The sequence below is a fragment of the Typopeltis vanoorti genome, chromosome 18 (genome assembly GCF_054136105.1).
Source record: "Typopeltis vanoorti isolate ZY-2024b chromosome 18, IOZ_Tvanoo_1.0, whole genome shotgun sequence".
In the NCBI taxonomy this organism is placed as follows: Eukaryota; Metazoa; Arthropoda; class Arachnida; order Uropygi; family Thelyphonidae; genus Typopeltis; species Typopeltis vanoorti.
Window position 1 is genome coordinate 8997869 of NC_143566.1, and position 24265 is coordinate 9022133.

The following is a 24265-nucleotide window of genomic DNA, read 5'->3' on the forward strand; positions in this document are numbered from 1 at the left end:
AAGGACAGCCAATAAACAAGAGGTAACCAGGAGTACACAGTGCTGAATGACATTGGGAAAAAGTCTGGTTAAGTAGAATTACTCTATTATGTGTTTAGATATCCTTAGAAGAGAGAAAATTACTTGTGAATGTAAATTATGAACATTATTCTCAAGAACTTTGTGGACAGACTCTAATTAAATAGTTAGCCTCCTTTTGAGAATAAGAAGAATTGTTTAGAAGCGATCTTTTGTGTTGTATGTGATTGAATTAACATAATGAGATTAGGATTGTAGATTTATAGCAACTGTATAACATTAGAATGTTTGTGGTCTCATCTTATGAATAGCTTGCAGAAGGGAATTTTAGCTTACCATATCAATTGCAATCTATCCCATTTTCCAGTTACTGTGTATTACATGCTTTATAACCTTTGATTTAATTTAGACTATGTTAATCTCTTAACTCGAGCTTCCTTATTTAGCATTGAAACAAAAATTGAATGTATGAATTTCTTTAGTGTATTTTGCTTTGATATTCCAATAAACATGTTTTATTTACCTAAACCTGAGTCATGCCTGACTACCATTCCGATTTACCACTTATAAAAAAATAGAACCTATTTTGGTGGAAAGGAATTAGGATGTGTATATAATTATAGATTTAGATCACGACTGCAGTCTGAATCTATATGGCCGTGTTAAAATAAATCATTGTGTAAGAACACCTCAGAATCTAATATTGTCTCCCTGAGCAAGGATCTTTTCTGCTATAGGATACTGGCTGGCACAGCATAATATAAATTTGCCAGTATCCGAAGAGGAAACAATCCTAGATGTAAGTATATTAGGCCCGATATCTGAAGAAGTAGATTAGCTATTGAAAGATAGAATAGGAAGATATAAATCAGTAAAATATAGAGAAAGCAACGACGTAACAATGGCGCACTACTTTTTCTATGTGATCTGAGGCGCACATAACGCAATTTATATAATGCGGCATTTCTGTGGAACCTAACATCCGGGTTTACGAGGGTTACCTGTATATAATTTTAAATGGTCAGTAATTCATTATTCCACTAATCAGACTTCAATCACACCTCTCATTCCCTGAATGATAATAAGATCAAGTGCAAATTTCAAGACCAGCATTCACTCCTGGATATTAGGAAAGAACTTGACATTGTTAGTATCCAGGAATGTGTTAGCAGAGTTAATCTCAGGTGGTATGGTCACTTAAACAAAATGAGAATGAAAACATTAGCTAAACAAGTGTTTTCTGGCAGATTTGCAGGAAAAAAGACCCAGAGGAAGATCAAGATATAGGCAGATTGATATAGAAAAAAGTGCCTTAGAAGATAGATCTGATAATGTTGGAGTCTTGACAGGTAACAGATTGATTTAGAGGTAAATTGTAAACAGGAAGTTAGTAATGATGTAATTTTTTCATGTAGTAGTAGTATCAGATCCTGCACACTCCTTGAGGGTACATATCAGGAATTTGATTATGATAATCTTGCTTTCATTGGACTTCTTCATAGGCAGTGTCTCTAGTCCATATAACATTATAGTTCTCACTACCATTCTGTATATTTTTCCTTTCAATTTCACTGGAACTTTTCTATCGCACAAAATTCCTGATATTTCTTTCCAGTTCCTTCATCCTGTCTGAATTCTGTTATGGACTTGCCTTTACACTTCACCTTTATGATCCACTACTGAACCCCAGTAGTAGTTGGAAGTTTTTCCACTTGGTTATACTATGAACTAAAGATACCAAGAAATTATATACTTGGTTTAACCCAAGCGTAAGCAAATAAGTTTGCACCTGAAGTATTTTCAGGACTGGGGGAACTCGTATATAGAAGCCGATGACTTCACATCACTTGTCGTAGTATCCCATAATACAGAACACATATCCTTATCAATATTATATATACTGCTAGGCATTATTGGGCGAGTTGCCGCTGTCCTTAAAATACTTCAGGCAAAAACTTATTTGCTTACACTTGTGAAATAAAGTATTAAACCAAGTACATAATTTCTTGGTATCTTTAATTTATAATATAACCAACTGGAAAAACCTCCAACGGCTATCTTGAATCCAGAGTATTTTAATAAGGTGTGATCCCTTTTGGTTACTCGTATAAGAAATTATGACTTTGGCTTAAATTAAAGGGATAAATTAAGGAGATATTAAATCCCACATAGTTTTAAAACCGAATAAGAAACTCAAAGATTGGAATCAGAGAGTTTCTTGCCGAATATAGTAAACTATAAAGTATCTGTGACACTAGCATTAGCCAATGCAAGTGATCCTAGTACGTAGTACAATACCGGGCGACTCATTGCAAAGGTTGGGAGAAGTTCAGATCGCTATTCTTAGGTATTTTCCATAATGTAAAAACACATTTCCTAGGAAATGTATGCTGTTATTACATTATGGAGGGAGGTCACTACCCAGACCAGTTTCATGCTAGTGATCGCCGATACTTTATAGTTTATTATATTCGGCATGAAACTCTCTGATTCCAATCTTTGAGTTTCTTCTTCGGTTTTAAAACAATGTGGGATTTAATATCCCCTTAATTTAAATAATGTTTATATCGCCGAAATGAAGCTTATTAGCTCTTTATATTTAAGTAACTTAATGGTTGCACCTATTTGGAAACTCGTATAGCAGAGTATATAAGTTCTTTTCGCTATACACTTTGGTATTAATTGGTCTAGTTACTCACTGATGAAGCCTCAAAAAAGGCTGAAACCGGTCTGGGTAGTGACCTCCCTCCATAATGTAATAACAGCATATATTTCCTAGGAAATGTGTTTTTACATTATGGAAAATACCTAAGAATAACGATCTGAACTTCCCCCACCTTTGCAACGAGTCGCCCGGTATTGTACAATGTACTAGGATCACTTGCATTGGCTAACGCTAGTGTTGCCGATACTTTATAGTTTACTATATTCGGCAAGAAACTCTCTGATTCCAATCTTCGAGTTTCTTATTCGGTTTTAAAACTGTGTGGGATTTAATATCCCCTTAATTTAAGTAATGTTTTCATTGCCGAAATGAAGCTTATTAGCTCTTTATACTTAAATGACTTTGGCATTACTTCAACCTTAGTATTACTTCTTGGTAAAGGTTGAAACTGGTCTTGATAGCGACCCTTCCCATAAGGCATAGCATTATACATACCCATAAGGATATGTGTGTGCTTTGCGTTATTATTATTTATTATTATTGTTCCGGGAAACTCCAAGGAGTCGACAGACTCATCGAGGAAGGCCCTAACATCATGTCTGGAACAGCTATTCATCATTCACACAGTATCTATCATATCTTGCCTTGAACTCATTCACGGTCGTAGCACCCACAACAGACTCTGGAAACTTATTCCACTCATTCACCACTCTCCAAGTAAAAAACCTAGCTCTAACACCCTTGTCAACCACGCTCTTGCCCAGCTTCCATGCATGGCCCCTAGTCCTCCCACCACCAGTCATATTTTCAAAAATATCTTCTGGATCAATCTTATAAAAACCCTTCAGTAATTTGAATGTCTCAATCATATCACCCCTCCTTCGCCTATCGTCCAATTTCTGCAACCCACAAATCCTCAACCTATTCTCATAAGGTTCATTCCACAGACCTGCTATCATCTTGGTCACTCATCTCTGGACCCTCTCCACTTCCTCCCCATCACGAAGAAACCCTGGTGCCCATAACTAGGCACAGAAGTCCAGATGGGGTCGTATCAAGGCTCAATACAGAGGAACAACAACTTGTTTGTCTCTGCATGTTAAAGTATTTTTCAGAAGCCAAGTGATTTGGTGAGCTGTTTTAGTCACTTTTGTAATGTGCCCCCTAAACTTCAACTCCCTATCCGCCAGCACTCCCAAATCCCTGGCCTCATCAATCTCCTGGAGTATGGTTCCACCAATGTGATATACTGCTGCTGTTCTTTTCACCCCGAAGTGCATAACCTTACACTTTGCCACATTAAACTGACATCCATTTTTCCTAATCCAGTCCTCCAAACTATCCAAATCGTCCTGTAAAATTTTGACATCCTGTGCACTCACAATTGCTCTACCCAACTTTGCATCATCAGCAAACAAGAACACTTCCTCTCAAATCCTTTCAAATATCATTGATGAACAAATTGAAAAGCAGTGGTCCAAGAACAGAGCCCTGGGGCACTCCACTAGTCACAAGACGTCTTTTTGACTACACTCCTGAATAAACCACTCTCTGGTATCTCTCCTTCAACCACCCTCCTATCCATCTCACCAACCCTATATCTATCCCCATCTGCTTCAGTTTACTGATTAGGGTTCCATGTGGTATCCTATCAAAGGCCTTGGCAAGGTCCAGTAGTATCACTGTAAACCCATTACCCCTATCCAGTTCAGCCGTCACTGTGTTATAAAACATGAGCAAGTTACTGAGGCATGACCTACCCTTCACAAAACCATGCTGTCCCCGATACAGTATCCCCTTTTCTTCTATCCAATCTTGTATTTTCTTCTTGACTATTTTCTCTAAGACCTTGACAATGATTCCTGATATGCTAATCGGTCGGTAATTTACAACAGCAGTCTTGGAACCACCTTTATGCAGTGGAACTATTTTCCCCTCCTTCCACCCGCTCTGGACTAACCCGGACCCAAGACTCAAATTAAACAAAATGGTCAAGGGTACTGACAATTCTTTAGCTGCTTCTCGTACTACACGAGCTGGTATACCATCCAATCCCACAGATGTATTGACATTGAGGTTATGCAATAGACTACTCACCTCCACTTCATTCACCACAATTCCCGTATAATCTACTGGTTTATTCGTTTCTGCAATCTCACCACCTGGATGATATATTCTTGCAAAGTGCTCACTCAGTAACTCAGCTATCTCAACTGATTCAGTTACCTCCCTACCATCGGCATTCTTTAAAATCATTCTGCCATGTACATTTTTCCTTTTACTTGCTACATATCTAAAAAACTGTTTAGGATTCTCTTTAGCCTGCATGGCCAATGTGTTTTCGTAATCCTTTTTTGCTTTTCTTACCACACTCGTCATCCTTCTGGCCTGCGTTTTATACCGTTCATGTGCCTGCCGGTCACCTTTTATTCATCCATTTAACCCCTACTTGATTTATTATTCGGACTCTAGGTATACAGTCAGCCATTGCTTCATGCAAGCACTTCCTAACTACCTCCCATGCACTATCAACTTCTAGTCCTTGCAGTTGTACATGCCATGGCACTGAGCCAATCAAACTCCTAAGCTTGTCATACTTTCCCACCCGATAATTCCACATGTACCCTGTCTTAATTGAAAATTCTACACCTTTAGCCACCTCCCAAGTCAAGACCCTATGATCACTCTCACCGATTGGTGGCAATGTGGTCATATTTGTTACAGCCAAATCCTCAGATGTAATTACTAGGTCAAGCACTCTCTGACCCCTAGTATTTTCCATTACATGCTGTCGCAGATAGTTATTCCTTAATAACCGCATAAAATCCAATTCCTTCCTCCCGTGTGTCCTCTCCTCACTCCAATCAATGTGACCATAGTTGAAATCTCCCATAATAATCACCCTCCTTCTACTCATTTCTTCTATTTGCTTGTGCATACTGTCACCACCATCTTTTCCATCACCTGGTCTATAGCAGCACCCAATTGTATATTTAGTTCTACTAGCCACAATCTCACACCAAATGGCCTCAAATGTGCTCTTTTCTCTATCCTGCAATTCAACTTCTATTCTCCTTGGCTGTAGCTCATCAGCTATCATCAACAATACTCGTCCCCCCATTTTATTCTCTCTTGTGGGATACTAAGGCAAACGATGTGAAGTCATCAGCTTCTATATAAGAGTTACCCCAGTCCTGAAAATGCTTCAGGCCCAAACTTGTTTGCATACACCTGGATAAAGGATTAAACCAAGTATATTCTTGGTATCTTTAATTTATGAACCCAAATATTTGAATTTATCTACTTAATTACATCTCCATTCAGTACTGTATCTCCCTCTGTGTCAGCATTTTGACCACACAACAGATATTAATTTTTTCTTCTACTAACTTTCAGTTCTCCGTCTTCTAATTACTCTGCTCCATCTTATCAGCTTTTGTTCCGTTTCTTCTCTTATTTCCGTGTACCATGTTGTCTGCATATAATATACTTCAGGTGCTCTCTCTCTCTCTCTGACTTGATCTGTTCGAAATATCTGTTAGCATTAAAGAGAAAAGGACTCAGTGTGCTGATCCCTGATGTCAGCCAACTGTTACCTCACGACTCTCTGTTATTCCTAAATGGCTCCTGTTTGCACATTTCTGTACTAGTCTAATATATTTTTCTGGTACTTTCTTTTCTCTTAAACTTCTCCATATCTCTTTTCTAGTAACTGTGTCATATGCGTTCTCTAGATCTATAAAAACAACATGTAGTAGTGGCCTTTGTCATTCCATGTATTTTTTGATCATCTTCCTCAGCATAAATACTGCAGCTATAGTTCCTCTTTGCTGCATAAAACCAAACTGTTCTTTTGCAATATTAACTTCTTCTCTCAACCTTTCATCTACGATTCTTTCAAATAACTTCATCATGTGAGACATAAGTATAATTCCTACAGTCCTGTTTATCTCCCTTTCCCTTATATACAGGTGCCACCACATTCTTTCTCCATTCCACAGGGATAATCTCTTGACTATAGATCTCCTTCAATAGATTCCATATTAATTCAATGCCTTCATCTCCTAATGCTTACCAGACCTCCACCAGTATTTCATCTGGTCCAGATGCCTTTCTACTCTTCATTTGGCCATTCCTCTCACCACTTCCCCTCTGTTAATTCCCCTAGTTATTCCTTTATTTGATAGTTCCTCTTTCTCAGACAGCTTTTCCTTTTCCTCATTCATCATCTTCTCAAAATATTCCTTCCATCTGATCTGAATACATTCTGATTTTCTTATTATAATTTCATCTGCTTCACTTTGGAGATATCTTTCATTGCTTTACTTCGATATTTAGCCAACCTGTATACAGCAATCCCTTGATTAGTGCGCCTAATGCGTTCTTTAAAACAGGCACATTAATCAAAAACACACTAATTGAATACAATAACCTATGGAAAATGTATAATTTGTTCCTGAAATTTCTTTTTTGGACCTTAATTTTTTTATAAAAGAATTAAGGTATGTCTCAGGGCCTAGTTAAAAGAAAACATGAAGCTGAAAGATGACAAAACATATTCAGAATATAAATTTATTATTCTGCTTCTTAACAAAGAATTGAGCTAACATAGTTTGGTGGGCATTTTTTTTTTTTTTTCATACAACCAATGGTATAGCCCTATTGCCTCTTCTACTCTTCTGCAAATTTTACTGCTTCTCTCTTCATCAGGGTCAGCCTCTAAGCATTGCTGCTTAAAAACTTCAATTGCACGAAAAATATTTTCAAATTGTTTCTGTGAAATCTCTTTTGGCTGACTATCAGTGGTTAAATTTTCTTCATATTCTTCAGGATCTTCCCAATGTGCATCTAAAATTAGCAGATAGGAATCACTCAGTTCTTCAGAATGAAATCTAATTAACTCTTGGACGTTATCATTGAAGGGGAGAATGAAATGAAGGACGTACGAATTGGTCGCTAACACACGAAATCACGTGCTTTATAGATGAAATTTCCCAACTGTTATACAAGCAAAATAGTTGGCACTTTAAAAACTACAATGATCATAAAAGATAAGTTAATATTCCGACGTGTAATAATAAACAATTCATCCCAGAAGACGGATTGATTACCCTATTATCGGAATGGATTCTCCTTTTTGTGACATGCGCAGAAATGGCAGATGGTCTCGAATCTATGGGCATACTATAGCAGACGACATAAATTTTGGCGGTAAAAATTTGGAACATGGCGTACATGGAAGTAGTGTAGTATGCCATTAAAAATAACTTTGTAAAATGTTTTAAATTAGTAACTAAATCATTTCATTCTGGTGAGTGATGTTTTAAAATAGTTAGCCATAAAAATGTATAGATAGAAAATTTTTAAAATCTGTAACATTTATTTTTAAGATATATATAGGCGCACTAATCGAATTTGGGTATCGCCACAAAATTTCCACATTTTGTGATTATGTCTGCACTGTGTTGCCACCATTGCTGGACATCACTGAAATCTCTTTTTATCTCCTTAAGTACCATCTCTTTAAATCTGTTCTTCACTGCTTCCTCCTTTAGTTTAAATTAATACCTATGATCACAATGCATTATTAAAATATATTTGCACAGTTCCAGCAACTCTTGAAATGTGGGTTATGTTTTTCTATGGGACTTGCTGCACTACTGCATCTAGGTATTTCTCTAATGGGGTATTTTCGATTGTGAAAATGACTATTCTGTTATCTTGGGAACAGATGGTTGGTTAGTTGTGCATTTGTATGCATTGTAACCATCCCAGTAGTAAGAATTTGTGCAGAGTTATTAGCTACTATATTGGCATGAGAGCAAGCAAGTACTGACCTTTACTTTTGGCAGGGCTGGTGTCTTTTCTGAGGTTCGTATTTTCATGAGACTTTTGACTGACCCTGACTCAGCAGGATTCAGGCTATCTTAGACTGAAATACATTTCTTTGCAGAGACAAAGATATTTTTGAAAAATGACTAATAACTTTTGAAGGTTATGCATAAGATTGGAAATAATTTAACTGCATGATAGATAGTGATTCTTGTAATATAAGATTTAAATCTAACTTGGAATCATGGAACAAATTTGTTTCTAATTTAGAACATGATTTATATAAATCATGTTCTAAATTAGACCCAATGTATATAAGATTTTGAAACACTTAAAGGCAGATACCAAAGCAAACATAAAATTAAACACTGAATTGAAATTAAAGGAATTTCTAAATTACTACACAGAATTGTTGACAGACAAATATTTTAAAAAAGACAACTGGCAAACAATTAACGAAAATGAAAAGGAAATAACTTAAGAAGAATTAGAAATCAGCCTGAAAGAAACAAGAAACGGAAAATTAGGTTAAGAACTATATAAATTCACAGGAACAAGACTCAAAGAAAGACTCTTATTATTTTTAAATAAAATGTATTCAACTGGTAACCCCCAACAGAATGAAAAAAAGCAATTGTGATTCATATTTTTAAAAAAGGTAACAGAGATGACCCTAAAAATTATAGAGGTATCAGTATACTAAATTCCTGTTACAAAATATATAGCAGAATCTTAAATAGCAAACTAATGAAATATTCCGAAAACTTTATTTTAGAAGTACAGAATGGATTTAGAAAAAGACGATCATGTATGGACCCAGCCTTTTGCCTAAAATTAATAATAGAGAAAAGAAGAGAATACAATTTAGAAACACATATTGCATTTATCGACTTTAAAAAAGCATTTGAGAAAGTTAAAAGAAATATATTATTTAACATATTAAAAGAAAGACAAATACCAAATAATATCCTAAAAGCTATCACAAGTATATATGAAAATAATCAAATACAAATAAGATTAAATCATGAGCTATCATATATGAGAGAGAGATAAACCAAGGGATCTGACAGGGATGTCACCTCTCAGCAACTCTTTTTAATATTTACTTAAATGAAATAATAATAAAATGGAATAAAAATTTACATCAAGGTATTAAACTTTCTCCTACAGTGAACTTAAACACTCTCCTTTTTGCCGATGACCAAATAATAATTACAAATTCGGAGGATAACTTACTGAAAGCTATTTTAGATCTAAATGAGATTGCCAAAGATTATGGCATGATAATATCAACAGAAAAATCAAAAACTATGACCTTTAAAGGACAAGATCCAACCAGAACTAAAATAGTAATGGATGTGAAAAAGAGGCTATGGAAGAGATATAAGTAGACAGGTGAAGAGAAGATGCATGAAGAATATAAGACACAGGCCAGAAGAGTGACTAGTGTGGTAAGGAAAGCAAAACTGGAATATGAGAGGATATTGGCCCTAAGATCCAAAGAAAGTCCTAGGGAATTTTTTAGCCATGTGGCCAGTAGGAGGAGAAATGACTGTGGAAGAATGATATTGTGGGATAAAAATGGGAATAGAGTGACTGATGCAGAGGAAATAGTGGAATTGTTCAATGAACACTTTATTGGAGTATTTCATCCTAGAGGAGTCAGTTTTAATGCTAGAGAGATAGGGCTGGTTTGAGGCTTAGAGGTACAGGAGGAGAGTGTGTTTCAGATACTGAGTACTCTGGATGTCAATAAAACTTTGAGACTGGATGGTATTTCACCACGAGTTTTGAGAGAATGTGCTAGGGAACTGACAGTGCCTTTAACCTGGCTTTTCAAGGAAAGTCTGACTGCGGGAAAGGCGCCCAGGGAATGGGAATAAGGTAAGATAGTGCCATTGCATAAGGGTGGTAACAGACTGGAAGTGTCTAATTATAGGCCAGTCTGTTTGTCATCAGTAGTTGTTAAGATTATTATTATTATTATTCAGGCCTCCATGAAGTCAAAAGACTCATCGTGGGATGTCCTTCCTAAGAACATAAAGTCTGCCAAGACTCATTGAGGGGAGGTTCCCCCCTAAGAAACACAAAGTCCATCATACCACTCCTTAAACTCATTGACCGTTCTCGCTCTCACCACTCTATCAGACAATGCATTCCACGGCTCAACCACCCTCCATGCAAAGAAACCACTCCAAACCCTCTTGCTCACATTTTCCTTTCGTAACCTACAGAAATGGCCTCTTGTCATCACCCCTTCCCGCTGTTCAACCATGCGAAAGAACTCCCCAGTGTCAACCCTGTAACCACCTCTCAACAGTTTAAAAGTCTCAATCATATCACCTCTCCTTCTTCTACCCGCCAAACTCTGCAGTCCACATTTCCTCAGCCGATTCTCATAACTATCCTTGTACAGTCCTGAGACCATCTTTGTCATCCGTCTTTGTATCTTTTCCACAGTTAATTTATCCCCTTCAAATCCTGGGGACCAAATCTGAGAACAATAGTCTAAGTGTAGTCTGATCAGAGACTTATACAACGGAATGATAACCCTTTTATCTCTGTAGGTCAGTGTCTTTCTCATAATTTCAGCAATCCTCTGTGTTACCTTCACCACCTTTGCCATATATCTCCTAAATTTCACGTTTCTATCAATCATCAACCCCAGATCTCTTGTCTCCCCTACTTCCTCCCATAGAGAATGCATGATCCCATCGATGTTTCCCAAACCTCAAGACCTTACGTTTTGCTACATTAAACTGACACCCCCATTCATTTGCCAATCTATCATACTTATTAAATCCTCTTGTAGGGCTACCACATCTGCACAATTACTAATAATCCTTCCCAGCTTCGCATCATCTGCAAATAACTGAATATCCCCTTGCAATCCACTGGCAATGTCATTGATATAAAGGATAAACAATATAGGTCCTAGTACTGAGCCCTGTTTAAAGGCTCAGTGAGTTTAAGGAGTTTTATGATACATTTTGTGTTTCTTAAGGGGGACCCCCCCCTCGATGAATCTTGACAGATTTTATGTTCTTAGGAAGGACCTCCCACGATGAGTCTTTTGACTCCATGGAGGCCTGAATAATAATAATAATAATAACAAGATCTTAGAACAGGTGAATTCATTTAACTACCTAGGATCACATATGAAAATAAAAAAGATATAAACATAAAAATTGCAAAATATCTAAAAATAATAGGTGTTATTAACTCTATATTTAAACCAAACCTAGTTCAAAAACAAACCAGACTAAAAGTATACAATACATTAGCTCTACTAATGTATTGTATACATTAGTAGAGCTTCCATATATTAGTCTTAATGTATGGAAGTGAAATCTGGACAATAAAACAAAAAGACAAACAAAGATTAATAACAGCAGAAATGAAATTTATGAGAAAAACTGCAAAGTATACCCTATTTGATCACAAAAGAAAAAATTATGAAAGAATTAAACCAAGAATTAGTAATAGAAAAAATTAAAAAATATAAACATAAATGGATGAAACACGTTCAAAGAATGGGAACAGAAAGATTACCAAAACAAGCCTTAAAGTACAAGCCATTAGGAAAAAGAAAACCAGAACGTCCTCTTAAACGATTCAACGATGACTTCTAAGGCCGGAACAGGCCATGTTAGGCCTAAATCCTTGATACGCATGATGATGAAATCTAAACTTACCTTGGAAACTTCACAAAAATAAGGTTTAGGGAGGAGCAACCTGAAGCACATCTGTCTTCTTTGGCACTAGGTGCCTGTATAGCTTTTAGTATTCTCTAGGTTCACAGAAGTTATAGGTTTAATACAAAATGCCAATTCTTAGTACTTTTTTTTTCAGAAACTCTGAGAATAGGTTCTTCATGTTAGAGGTTTAATTGAATATTTTTAACACTGGAAAGGATTAAAACTAATTTTAATGCTTCGAATATTTCGTCTCAGTCACTGAGACATCTTGAGGGATTACAAATAACTTTTGTAACAACACACTCAAATACAATACTAAGTGAAACACGTGATTGACTCTAAAGTCCTATCTAGGTGGTGCACCCAATAGAGGGCATAGTAGTTTGTAGGTGACCTGGGATGTAACATGGGAGGATCTCTGATAATTTAAGTTTCCCAAATTTTGGGAAGTTTATGCAACTGTATTTATTTAAATTCAGTTGATTTCTGAGTGCTGCTGCAGATTCTAAAAACAGTGTTTCTTTTTTGAATTTACTATGGTGGTTTTCCCCCAGGAGAAAAACCACCATGCTCCACCATAGTAAATCTGCGGCGGCACTCAGAAATCAACCAAATTTAAATAAATACGGTTTTATAAAACTTCCCAAAATTTGGGAAACTTTAATTATCAGAGATCCCACATTACATCCTATTCAATATAGAATAAAATAAAATAATTTGTATTTTATTTTATTATATAGAGAGCTCCAAAACTTCAGTTAAAGTAAGTAAAAGGAAAATAATTCAAGTAAACTTTTAAATTGATTATTTTCATTTTATTGTTAAAATTGTTCACATTTGTTTTTATACCACTTCAGTGTTATTCATTCAGAAATACATAACTCTCTCTCTCTCACACACACACACTTTAAAGGTAAAGAAGGAATTACCTTTAAAACACATTGTGATTTTAAGTCCATAACTACACATCATGAGAAAAATAATAGATAAACTAACATAAGACAAAGGTGAAATCAAATTTAAACTTAGCCAAAAATAGATACTCAAATCACGCATGTACTCGTATTATGTGATGAGATTCAATCATCGATAATTAGTTGATTTTGATTAAAAATGTGTGTGAAACATTTTGAGTACTGATTTGTTTATTGATTTTAACACTTTCAGAGATCTTTATTAGAATGGTGATTTTTTTAAAAATATTTTCCTTTCTTTTTTCTTTACAGATGATAAAGGTAACTTAGATCCCCTTCACACAAGTTCAGATGAAGTGAAAAATTTTAAAAGAAAATTCCACAGAAGTTCAAGAAATAAAAACATTCTGATGAATAAGACTGATGAAGTGCATTTTGTTTTATCGGAAGAAAATGAAACTAATTCTGAAGAGATAAATGATGCTGTACATTCAGAGCACAAACAGATTTTGATCACGGAAAAATGTGATCGAGAACAGTTGTGTGAAATGTGTGATAATGGTTTAGAGCCAAAAAATAGAGAGAAGTTTCACATTCTTGGTGAATTTGAAAGAAGAATTGCTGATAAGAGTTGTGTTGACAAGGAAGATGAAAGTAATTTTCACTATCAATTTTGTGATAACGATCAACAGAAAAAATCTAATTTACATTTACATCTTGCAAAAAGCTTAAATGTAGGAACTGCACCTGAAGCAAATCCTGTTTTGATTCCTCCTCCAGACATTAATGTTAGTCCCCATTCACCTACACAATCAGGCAGCAGTTCTACTACCCCTACTACTTCGAATAGAGATCCTGAATCTTATCCTTCAACTCCAGCTGATTCTCCCACTCTCTCCATACGTCACTTAAAACACAGGTACCTCTATGTGGAAGGAACACCAGAATCCCTTGCACATGCGCACAATCTTACTTTTCCTGAAACAGAGAATCATAGTCCAAGCAAACAGCCAAAAAAAGAGAATCCACGTGGAGTATTTTCAGTAGACCTCAGTAATTATTAATTTTTAATATTTTAGCTCATGTTATATTTTTTTCTCTCTCTCTCTCTCTCTCTCTCAGAACATGTACACACACACACATACTACATATCTGAGTTTCTGTTCTGCTTAATAGTTGTCTTTTTGACTATCTCATTGAAGAGAAATATTTTCTTGCATGACTGTAAAACGTTTATTTGTTTTCCTTGTGTATTTTCTTAGTATGTGCATAACTTCTCACTTCACAAGAGATGAATTCTCTTAGACTAAGTATGCTAGAAATGAGAAAATAGGTCTCAAGTTTTCTGGGCCATCCAGTTAGATTTTAATGAAATAAACATTTCTAAAAGGTTTTGTTTTGTTCACCAATAATGGATGATCCATGGAAGATTGTAAAACACTGAATGTAAATTGAATTCCCCGTTTTTGCATAAGCAGTTAGCATGTTAAATGTTGAGGATATTAATGAGTATTATTAGAATCCATGAGTGTATATTGCAACTGAAAAAAGAAATTATATTCTTTTCATTCATACTTTAGTGTAATTATAATAGGCAGATGAGGATAATGTTATCAGTGAGAGTCAACATGGAATTGTGAAGGGGTGCTCTTGTTTTAGCAATATGCTAGCCTTTTATGATAAAGTTACAAGAGCATTAGATGAGGGAAAGGCATATACTGCCATTTTCCTAGACTTAGCAAAGGCATTTGATAGGGTGCCACATGATAAGCTGATATTTAAGTTGCAGCACATGGGTCTGGATGTCAGATTGGATTCAACTGGATTCAGGATTGGCTGTCTGATAGGTATCAGAGAGTTGTGTATGGTGGAGCAGTTTCAAGGAGGCAGAGGGTTACAAGTGGGGTCTCATAGGGCTCAGTACTAGGACCTATATTGTTTAACCTTTATATCAATGACATTGCCAGTGGATTGCAAGGGGATATTCAGTTGTTTGCAGATGATGCGAAGCTGGGAAGGATTATTAGTAATAGTGCAGATATGGTAGCCCTGCAAGAGGATTTGAATAAGCTAGATAGATGGGCAAATGAATGGGGGTTTCAGTTTAATGCAGCAAAATGTAAGGTCTTGAGGTTTGGGACACATCGATGAGACGCTGCATACTCTATGGGAGGAGTTAAACTGGAGGAAGTAGGAAAGACAAGAGATCTGGGTTTGATGATTGATAGAAACCTGAAATTTAGGGGACATATTGCAATGGTAGTGAAGGTGACGCAGAGGATTGCTGCAATAATGAGAAGAACACTGACCTGCAGAGATAAAATGGTTATCATTACGTTATATAAGACTCTGATCAGGCCACTTTATCTCTGAACACTTAGACTATTGTTCCCAGATCTGGTCCCCAGGATTTGAAGGGGATGAATTAACTGTGGAAAGGGTACAAAGGCGGATAACAAAGATGGTGTCGGGACTATACAGTGTTAGTTATGAGAATCGGCTGAGGGAGTGTGGACTGCAGAGTTTGGTGGATGGAAGAAGGAGGGGTGATATGATTGAGATTTTTAAACTGTTTAGAGGTGGTTACAGAGTTGACACTGGGGAGTTCTTTAGCTTGGTTGAACAGCGGGAAAGAGTGATCACAAGGGGCCATCCCTGGAAGTTACGAAAGGAAACTGTGAGAAAGAGGGTGAGGAGTGATTTCTTTGAATGGAGGGTGGTTGAACCATGGAATGGATTGCCTGATGGAGTGGTGAGACCGAGAATGGTCAATGCATTTAAGGAATGGTATGATAGACTTTGTGTTTCCTAGGAGGGACCTCCCTTGATGAGTCTTGATAGACTTGTGTTTCTTAGAAAGGACCTCCCACGAAGAGTCTTTTGACTCCATGGAGGCCTGAATAATAATAATAATAATCAAGCAATAATTTATACGTGAAATATTTTTATAATGTAATATACTGTTTTGCATATTGAAAACAGTTTCCTTCACATCACAAGATTATTTTCTTAAGTATTCCATAAAATGAAACACACTTCTTAAGTAGTAAATGTATATTGTTGTGCAGTATACATTTACTGTGTTTACAGTAAACATTTACATCTTCAGCCATTTTTATAGGTCTTATATATAAATTATTTATTTTATTATTATGCTTTTTTTTGGAAGGGTTCTCATCTTACACTCACAGTGATCTCTGAATTATCTATTCATAGAGTACATTAATTGTTATCTTAAATGTCAACTAACTATGAATAACACTGCACTTATCTCATTATGCATTTAGTTAAATGACCAGCAGATGCACTTCTTAACATAACTGGATAATTTTTTTTTATATGAATTCCAACCACAAAATTTTGCGATGTTTACAAAAAAAAAAATCAGGATATTTCCTCTGGCATAGGAGTTTCCTCTAAATTCAGTTGTAGTTTTACTATGAAAAAATGATGTATAGATTCATTTTAATTAATAAGTAAGACTGAATTTCATTCCAACTGGGGTGGTGGGGAGGGAGGATTCACCCAGTTAAATAAACAAGTCCCATCAGGGAACCAGGGTGAATGAAAAGCCAGCTGCCAGACAAAACAAACATGAACTTGATATTAGCAGAATTCAAAATAGGAAACAACATGAGAAAAATAAATGGAAAAGATGTGGAACTGACAGAAGAATTAAAGAAATACCACATCTACATAATTGGCGCTACTGAAGGAAAGAAGACATAAACAGGTGAGATTCTTCAAAATAACAAATATATTACTTAAATAAAGAGCCAATAGGCTTCATTTCGGTGACCTTTACTTAAATAAATAAATTACTTGAATAAAGAGCCATACTGGCTCTTTATTTAAGTAATTTAATGGGTGCACCTGTTTGACAACTCGTATAGCAGAGTATATAAGTTCCTTTCGCTATACCCTCAGTATTAATTTGGTCTACCTACTCACTGATGAGACCTCAATAAAGGTCGAAACTGCTCTGGGTAGTGACCTTGCACCGTAATGTATAACATCATACATCTCCTAGGAGATGTGTTTTTACATTAGGAAATCATAAGGATAGTGATCAGAGCCCACCTTTGCTACGAGTTGCCCTAGTTTGTACTACGTGCTTTGGCTTACGCTAGTATCCGCCAATACTTTTATAGCTTACTATATTCGGCATGAAACTCTTTGATTCCAATCTTTGAGTTTCTTATTCGGTTTTGAAACAATGTGGGATTTAACATCCCCTTAATTTAAATAATAACAAATGCATTATCAATTTCCCGATATGTACCATGAAGGGACATACAGGATGCTGTGACAGCACTGCATGATTAAGTGTACATTATTACTAATCTCCTATCATCAATCTTCCTCCAGATTAGTCTATATGTGTCAGCACTTTAATTTTGTCATATCTAATATTTCATTCTTCTAGATCACATCCACCTAAATCTTGGTCTTCCTTTCATTCTTTTTCTTGCCATCTTGGCATTAAACCTGTTTATCTAACCTTTCTTCTTCCATTCTGTATAAATGATTAAATTACCTTTACTCACTCATTATTGAATACTGACAATTTCAAGTTTCTTTCAAATATCTTCATTTTTAATATGAATTTGTCATTGATATGATCTGTTATCCCCCTAATTTTTCTCAACAATCCCATATTTGCGGACTCCAGTCTTTGATCGAGAACCCAGTTCTCACATCCCTAACTTAAAACTGGTTTGAACACTGTCTTGTTTATGGCTAGTTTCTGTTTTGGATAATTTCTCTCTTATTCCATATAAATTATTTAGCTGGCTCCCCACTATACCAGCTTTGTTTATTCTCTTGTTTCCAGATATAGATATAACTTGCCATCTTCACTAAAAACTGTGCTTAAATAGCAGAAATATTCTACCTGTTCTATAAGTTTTCCATTGAGAATGCAGTTGAAGTTTTCTATGTTCATTTTCATAGTTTAGTTCATAATCTATTTTCATAGTTGTGGTCTTTGCTGATTTTCATACCAGATTCGTTATAGATGTTGTTCAATTTAGTTAGAAAATCATGGAGACTTTCACTGGATTTGTTTAAGGGTACAGCATCATCTGTAAAAAGCAAAGAGCTAAGTTCCATATCACCATTTCTAACATCAGGTTTAATGACACGTTTTTTTTTTAAATTTCATAATGTGATCCGTATAGATGATGACTATAGAGTGGAGATAGTACACCCATACACCCACCTGATTTTACATCAAAATTATCTTTCTGTATTTCTTTCAATACTAACTGCTGACTTATAACTTATTGTCCTCTATAATGTTCCATTTACCCTATATGATTGTGTCATTTTAAAAAGCTTTTTTTGGGCACCTTGCCATATGCTTTTTCCGTATCTAAAAGATAACATATACAGAAATCAAAAATTGGAAATAACAAATATAAGATGTTATATGTAGCCAGTAATGATCAAGACAAGAAGATAGCTATAGCATTCAGAACTAAAGAGAATAAATTTTTGAATGGTAGGCATTACTTTGCCTGCATCATTCTACCTGAGTGATGTATATAAAATATCAAAATGGGGAAATTTTACTTGACACATTTGTGCTTATGGTCCTACAAAAAGTTCTACAAAAGTGGAGGAATTTTTTGAGTTATTAAGAAGGACATAAAAAGTCAATCTTTCCTGGAGATGAATGCCAAACATACAGAAATGCATTAGAAAAATTTGGAGAAATGAGCAGAGAGCATAATCATAGTAAGTATTTCCTGGATTTCTGTTCAGTACATGGACTAATCATCACTAACACCATCTTCAAAGATGTGCAAAAATTCCTACGGAGAGAAAACACAAGAGTAAGAGGAGTCTCATTGACTGTTATTGTTGATTTCAGTATCTTCATACTGGTTCAGGATGGAAGATTGACATGGGATTTGAAATAAGAAATCATCCTTTAGTTCTGAAAAAGATAAAATTGAATGAATATCATTTTGGAAAGAAGAGTATATAAGAAAGTTCTGAAAACAATTAAAGTCAAACAGCTTTCATAGGTGAACTATAGACTCAAATATTATTCAAGAAAAAATGAAAGTTTGAATGAAAACAAGACCCAAACCATGGGGAATCATTGTCAGACCATAAAGGAAAACACTGTGAATGATTCACGCAGAGAGCATGTGGTTGAGTCATCTGCAAAGATAGAAAAATTCCCCAACTTCCTGGTTGACTTAGGAAGTTAGAAAAGGCAGTCACAGAATAGAAAGCATATTAAAATTTCCTAAAAAGTAAGTCATCAGATGACTTAAGAGATAATAAAAAAATATGTAAAAATGCAAGGCAATGCATAAAAGCTAAACAAAACTTATGACAATACTGTGAAAAAAATTAGAGATGATAAAGGTGACTTGAAAACAAAAACTAAAGATATTCTGGATAACTAGAGGATTACTTTGAAACATTGCTAAATGAAGAATGAAGTGATAGAAAACCAGTAGCAGAAAACATTCAACAGGAATGTAATCAGGAATGCATCTCAATACTTCAGGGAGAAAAATCCATCAAAATTTTACCTAGAATGTGTAAATTCAGCTGAAAAAGATGGCATTTGACCAGAAATGCTCAAATATTATTATTATTATTTTATGATGTCTCCATGGAGTCCAGAGGCTCATTGTGGAAGACCCAAATTAACCATTATACACACAAATCCTGTCATGCCTCTCCTTGAATCCATTCACCATCAGGGAACTCACAACCAACTCGGGCAATCCATTCCACTCACCCACTGCTCTCCATGCAAAAAAGCTGTCCGCACACCCCCTACTAACCACACTCTTACACTACTTACAGATGGCCCCTAGTTCTCTGTCATATATTGAAAAATTTCCTTTGCATCAATTTTAGAAATCCCCTTTAATATCTTAATGTCTATCATATTGCCTCTTTTCTGCCTAACAACTAAATTTTGTAACCCACAAACCTTCAACCTATCCTCATAGGGAGTATTCCACAGACCTATCACCATCTTGGTCACTCGTCTCTGAATTCTCTGTACCATCTCCTAGTCTCCAAGAAACCCAGGTGACCAAATCTGTGCACAGTAGTCAAGATGTGGCTAAATCATAGTCTTGTAAAAGGAAAATAACTTTCTTATCTTTACTTGTTAGTATGTTTTTCAACATCCAAATAATCCTTGGAGCTGTTTTCCAACTTTTGCAATGTACCCTCTGAACTTCAATTCTTTGTCCACCATTATCCCAAAATCCCCAGCCTCATCAGTTTCCTACATTCCAGCACCATCAATATGATACACCAGGGATCGGCAACCTTTTCAGACTCACCGGCCACATTCAACTTTTGTTTTTTAATAATCGGGCTGCAAGCATTTGATTAACAGAAAATAGTGAGAGAAAAAAAATACTTAAGTTATCAATTTTTATTCTATCAATCTTAAAAACCAATATTTGAACAGAAATATTTGTAGTACGAGATAAAGTATGACATTCTCTTAATGACGTCTGATATTATATTCTTTCATAACAGCAACACTTTTATGACAAATAAGACAAAGGGACTTAACCCCATTATCTATAAAGAAGTACTTGCTGTTCCATTCATCATTAAACCTTCTTCCTTCATCTGCAATTTTACGTTTTCATGAACTCATATTTCAAATTTTTTTAACAAATATATAATAGTTGATGTTATTATATTAAAAGACAGACCAGGAAGCGCGACTGCAAAAGTGCGCCAAAATCTCAGTTGTCGTCAGATGAAGTCGCCTTTGTTATCCTCACTCACGACTCACACGGTTGATTCGTGCAAAGGTGCACAGCGATATCATGAAGTATAGGTATAAAATTATTTTTAATTTATTATTCATATTATAAAATGTATTATTTAAATAATTCAACATAATGGGCTCATGCCATGTAGGTATTGTCAACCTTTTATGGGCCACATGCAGCCCACAGGCTGCCTGTTGCAGATCCCTGTGATATACCATATGCAACCTTTTCAACTTGAAGTGCATACCTTACATTTTGCAACATTAAATTGACAATCATTATCCTTTGCCCACAATGCTAATTTATTCAAATCATCCTGCAAGACACTTACATCACCTTTATCAGCTATTGGTCTCCTCAGTTTTGCATCATCAGCAAACAACTGAATATCAACCCCTCTTAAATCTTTCCCTATGTCATCAGTATACAAATTAAAGTGTAGTAGCCATAGTACCGAACCCTGAGGTACTCCAGTGATCACCATCATTTTCCTAGATTCCACTCCACTATATACTACTCTGGTGTCTTTCCAGCCACTCCCCTATCCATGCTACTAGCCTCATATCCATTCCCATTTGCTTCAGATTTTGTAATAGTTTTCCATGTGGTAGTCTTTCAAATTCCAAATGCCTTGGCAAATTCCAGCATTATCATGGTGTAGTCATTACCTTTATCTAGTTCTGCTGTCACTTTATTATAAAATGTGAATAAGTTGCTATGACAGGACCTATCTTTTACAAAGCCATGCTGCTCCTATACAGTATTGCATCCCTATCCACCAAAATAAGACTTGACTGTACTGAGTTCATCAAACTAAACTTTAAACTATGTATCTCCATTCACCACACTGTCAGGCAGTACATTCTGCTCACCAAAAGTGTTCCCTCTAAGCTGTTCACATGTTCATATACACACACACACACACCAATCAAAAAGGGAGCATATATGCCTAGTAATACTGTGTGCACAAAATTTTTGCTTTCAGAATTTCTAATTTACAGTCAGTGATTATTGAATATACTATAAAAACAATATTTTATTTCACTTAATTTGTTTAGTATTTCTCTAATATCCCTACTCCAGTTTTACTTTAACCCATTCCAACTTAATACGCTAATTAGTTACTTTTAATTTGCACCATGTGGGCAAACTGATGCAAGTTGCAGAGGCATATTTGTTTAGAGTGTCTTCTGTCTAAATAGTACAGTCACTTGAACTTGTGCAAGTGGTGACTGATTTTTGTGACTATGCAGATTTAAGCAAATTAGTGCTCACAACTTTATAAGTTATTTCCAGACAAAAAAGTAAAATATTAATATAAGAAATATTATGTTGGTGGTTTTAGTGCATTAAACGCTCAAAATGTAACTGGTGAAGTTAAAGAAACTGCAAAATCATTTAAATTCGAGAGGCTGGACAATTGTGTTTAAATGGTGTTAACGTTGTTGTTAAATTAAGAGTTTGTAGCTTGTGACTTACCATTGTGAGCACATGCTACTGCACACATTAAGTCTGAGAGTAGAAACTTATGCATAAAATGTTTTTCATGCATACATGGGCTAGAAATAATTAAAGGGAATATTGCTCACCAGCTACTCTCCATGCAAAGAACTTGCTCCTCACTCCAATGCTTAAACCCTCCTTTATAGTATTCAGGGTTGAACTCTTGTTTTACTTCCTTTTTCCATTCTGTGAAAAATGTCTTTCATATAAGTGGAACTGTCAGTTCAATGTTGCCAACTGTAAGGTTTTGAGATTTGGTAAGCAATGATGGGATGCAAAAATATACACTTGGTGGGGAAACTTTAACAGAAGTAGAGGAGATGAGAGATCTAGGAGTGATGGTGGACAAGGACCTGAAATTCAGGGGCCACATTGCACAAGTTGTGAAGACATCAGATCGAATAATGGCAATGATGCAGAGAACCCTCACATACAGAAATAGAGAGGTTATGATTCCATTGTATAAGGCCTTGATCAGGCCTCATATGGATTATTGTGCACAGATTTGGTCACCAGGTTTTCATGGTGATGAGGATATGTTGAAAAGGGTACAGAGAAGATTCACAAAGGTAGTCAGTGGTCTTTGGAATGTGGAGTACGAGGACAGATTGAGAGAATGTAAGTTGCAGAGCTTCGTGAATAGGAGGAAGAGGGGGGGGGGGGATATGATTGAGACATATCAGCTGGTCAGGTAGACATGGAAGAGATTTTTCATAGAATGGGAGAGGGGAGAAGAACAAGAGGCCATTGCTGGAAACTGTATAAGGATGGTGTGAGCAAAGGAGTGAGAAGCAGGTACTTTGCATGGAGGGTGGTTGGTGAGTGGAATGCATTGCCTGAGTGTGTTGTAGATGTGGACACATTGAATCAGTTTAAGATGCAGATGGATGAGCATTATATGCAATAGTGAGTACCTGCCATGATGAGTCTCTGACTCCATAGAGGTCAAATGTTGATAATAATAATAATATTAGTCCAATTCCATAACAACCCCTTACCAACTAAAATGTCTCAATCATATTCCCTCTCCTCCTCATATTCACAAGATTTTGCAAATTGCATTCTCTCAATCTCTCTTCATATCTCACATTCTGAAGACTGGTTGCCACCCCAGTCAATCTTCTCTGGAACTTTTCCAATATATATCCTCATCACCATGAAAACCAAGTGATCAAATCTGTACACAGATCCTTGTCCACTACCAATCTCAGTTCTCTTATCCTCTTGCCTTCCTTCAACATTTCCTTGCCAGCTGTATAATCTGCATCTCATTGTTGCCTACTAAATTTCAGATCCTTACATTACATCATTGAACTGATAGTTGCACTGATTTCTCCATTCATGTAATCTATTCAGTCCTCCTGTAAGACCATAACATCTGCTTGACTCTTCATTATTCTTCTCAGTTTTGCATCATCTGCAAATAGTTGCAGAACTCCATTTAAACCTATCATAATATCATTAATATACAAGTTAAAAAAATAATCCCAAAACAAACTCCTCTGGTACACCACTGATGGCACCTCTTTTGGGATACACCTCTCCTATACACACAACTTGCTGATACCTCTTTGACAGCCAGTCACCTGGTCACTAATCTAGTATCCAGTCCCATATGGCAATCTATCAAAATCCCTTGCAAAATTTAAGTATACTACTCTATTCTTAATTAATTTCAAAAGACTCAAGAGCCACAATCAGTTTTTTTTTTGAGGGGGGGGGGTAATGTTACCAGTGATTTCAAAAATTTCACATATTTTTATAGATGCATTATATTTTTAACAATAAATGAAAAATATTAAAACCATATAATTTTTTTACAATTTATAGTGAATTAATTATTGAATTTGTGGGTTTGCATCTGTT

The 24265-nt window shown here is 35.8% G+C and overlaps 1 protein-coding gene across 1 annotated transcript in view; it reads left to right on the top strand.

Moving 5' to 3' along the window:
• Positions 1-24265, top strand: part of TBC1D16 (TBC1 domain family member 16) — a 419175-nt gene that overhangs the window by 184876 nt on the left and 210034 nt on the right. Inside the window, exon 7 of the mRNA XM_090408622.1 lies at positions 13440-14180. Coding sequence (XP_090264748.1) covers positions 13440-14180 — 741 coding nt within the window. The remainder of the gene's footprint in view (positions 1-13439; positions 14181-24265) is intronic.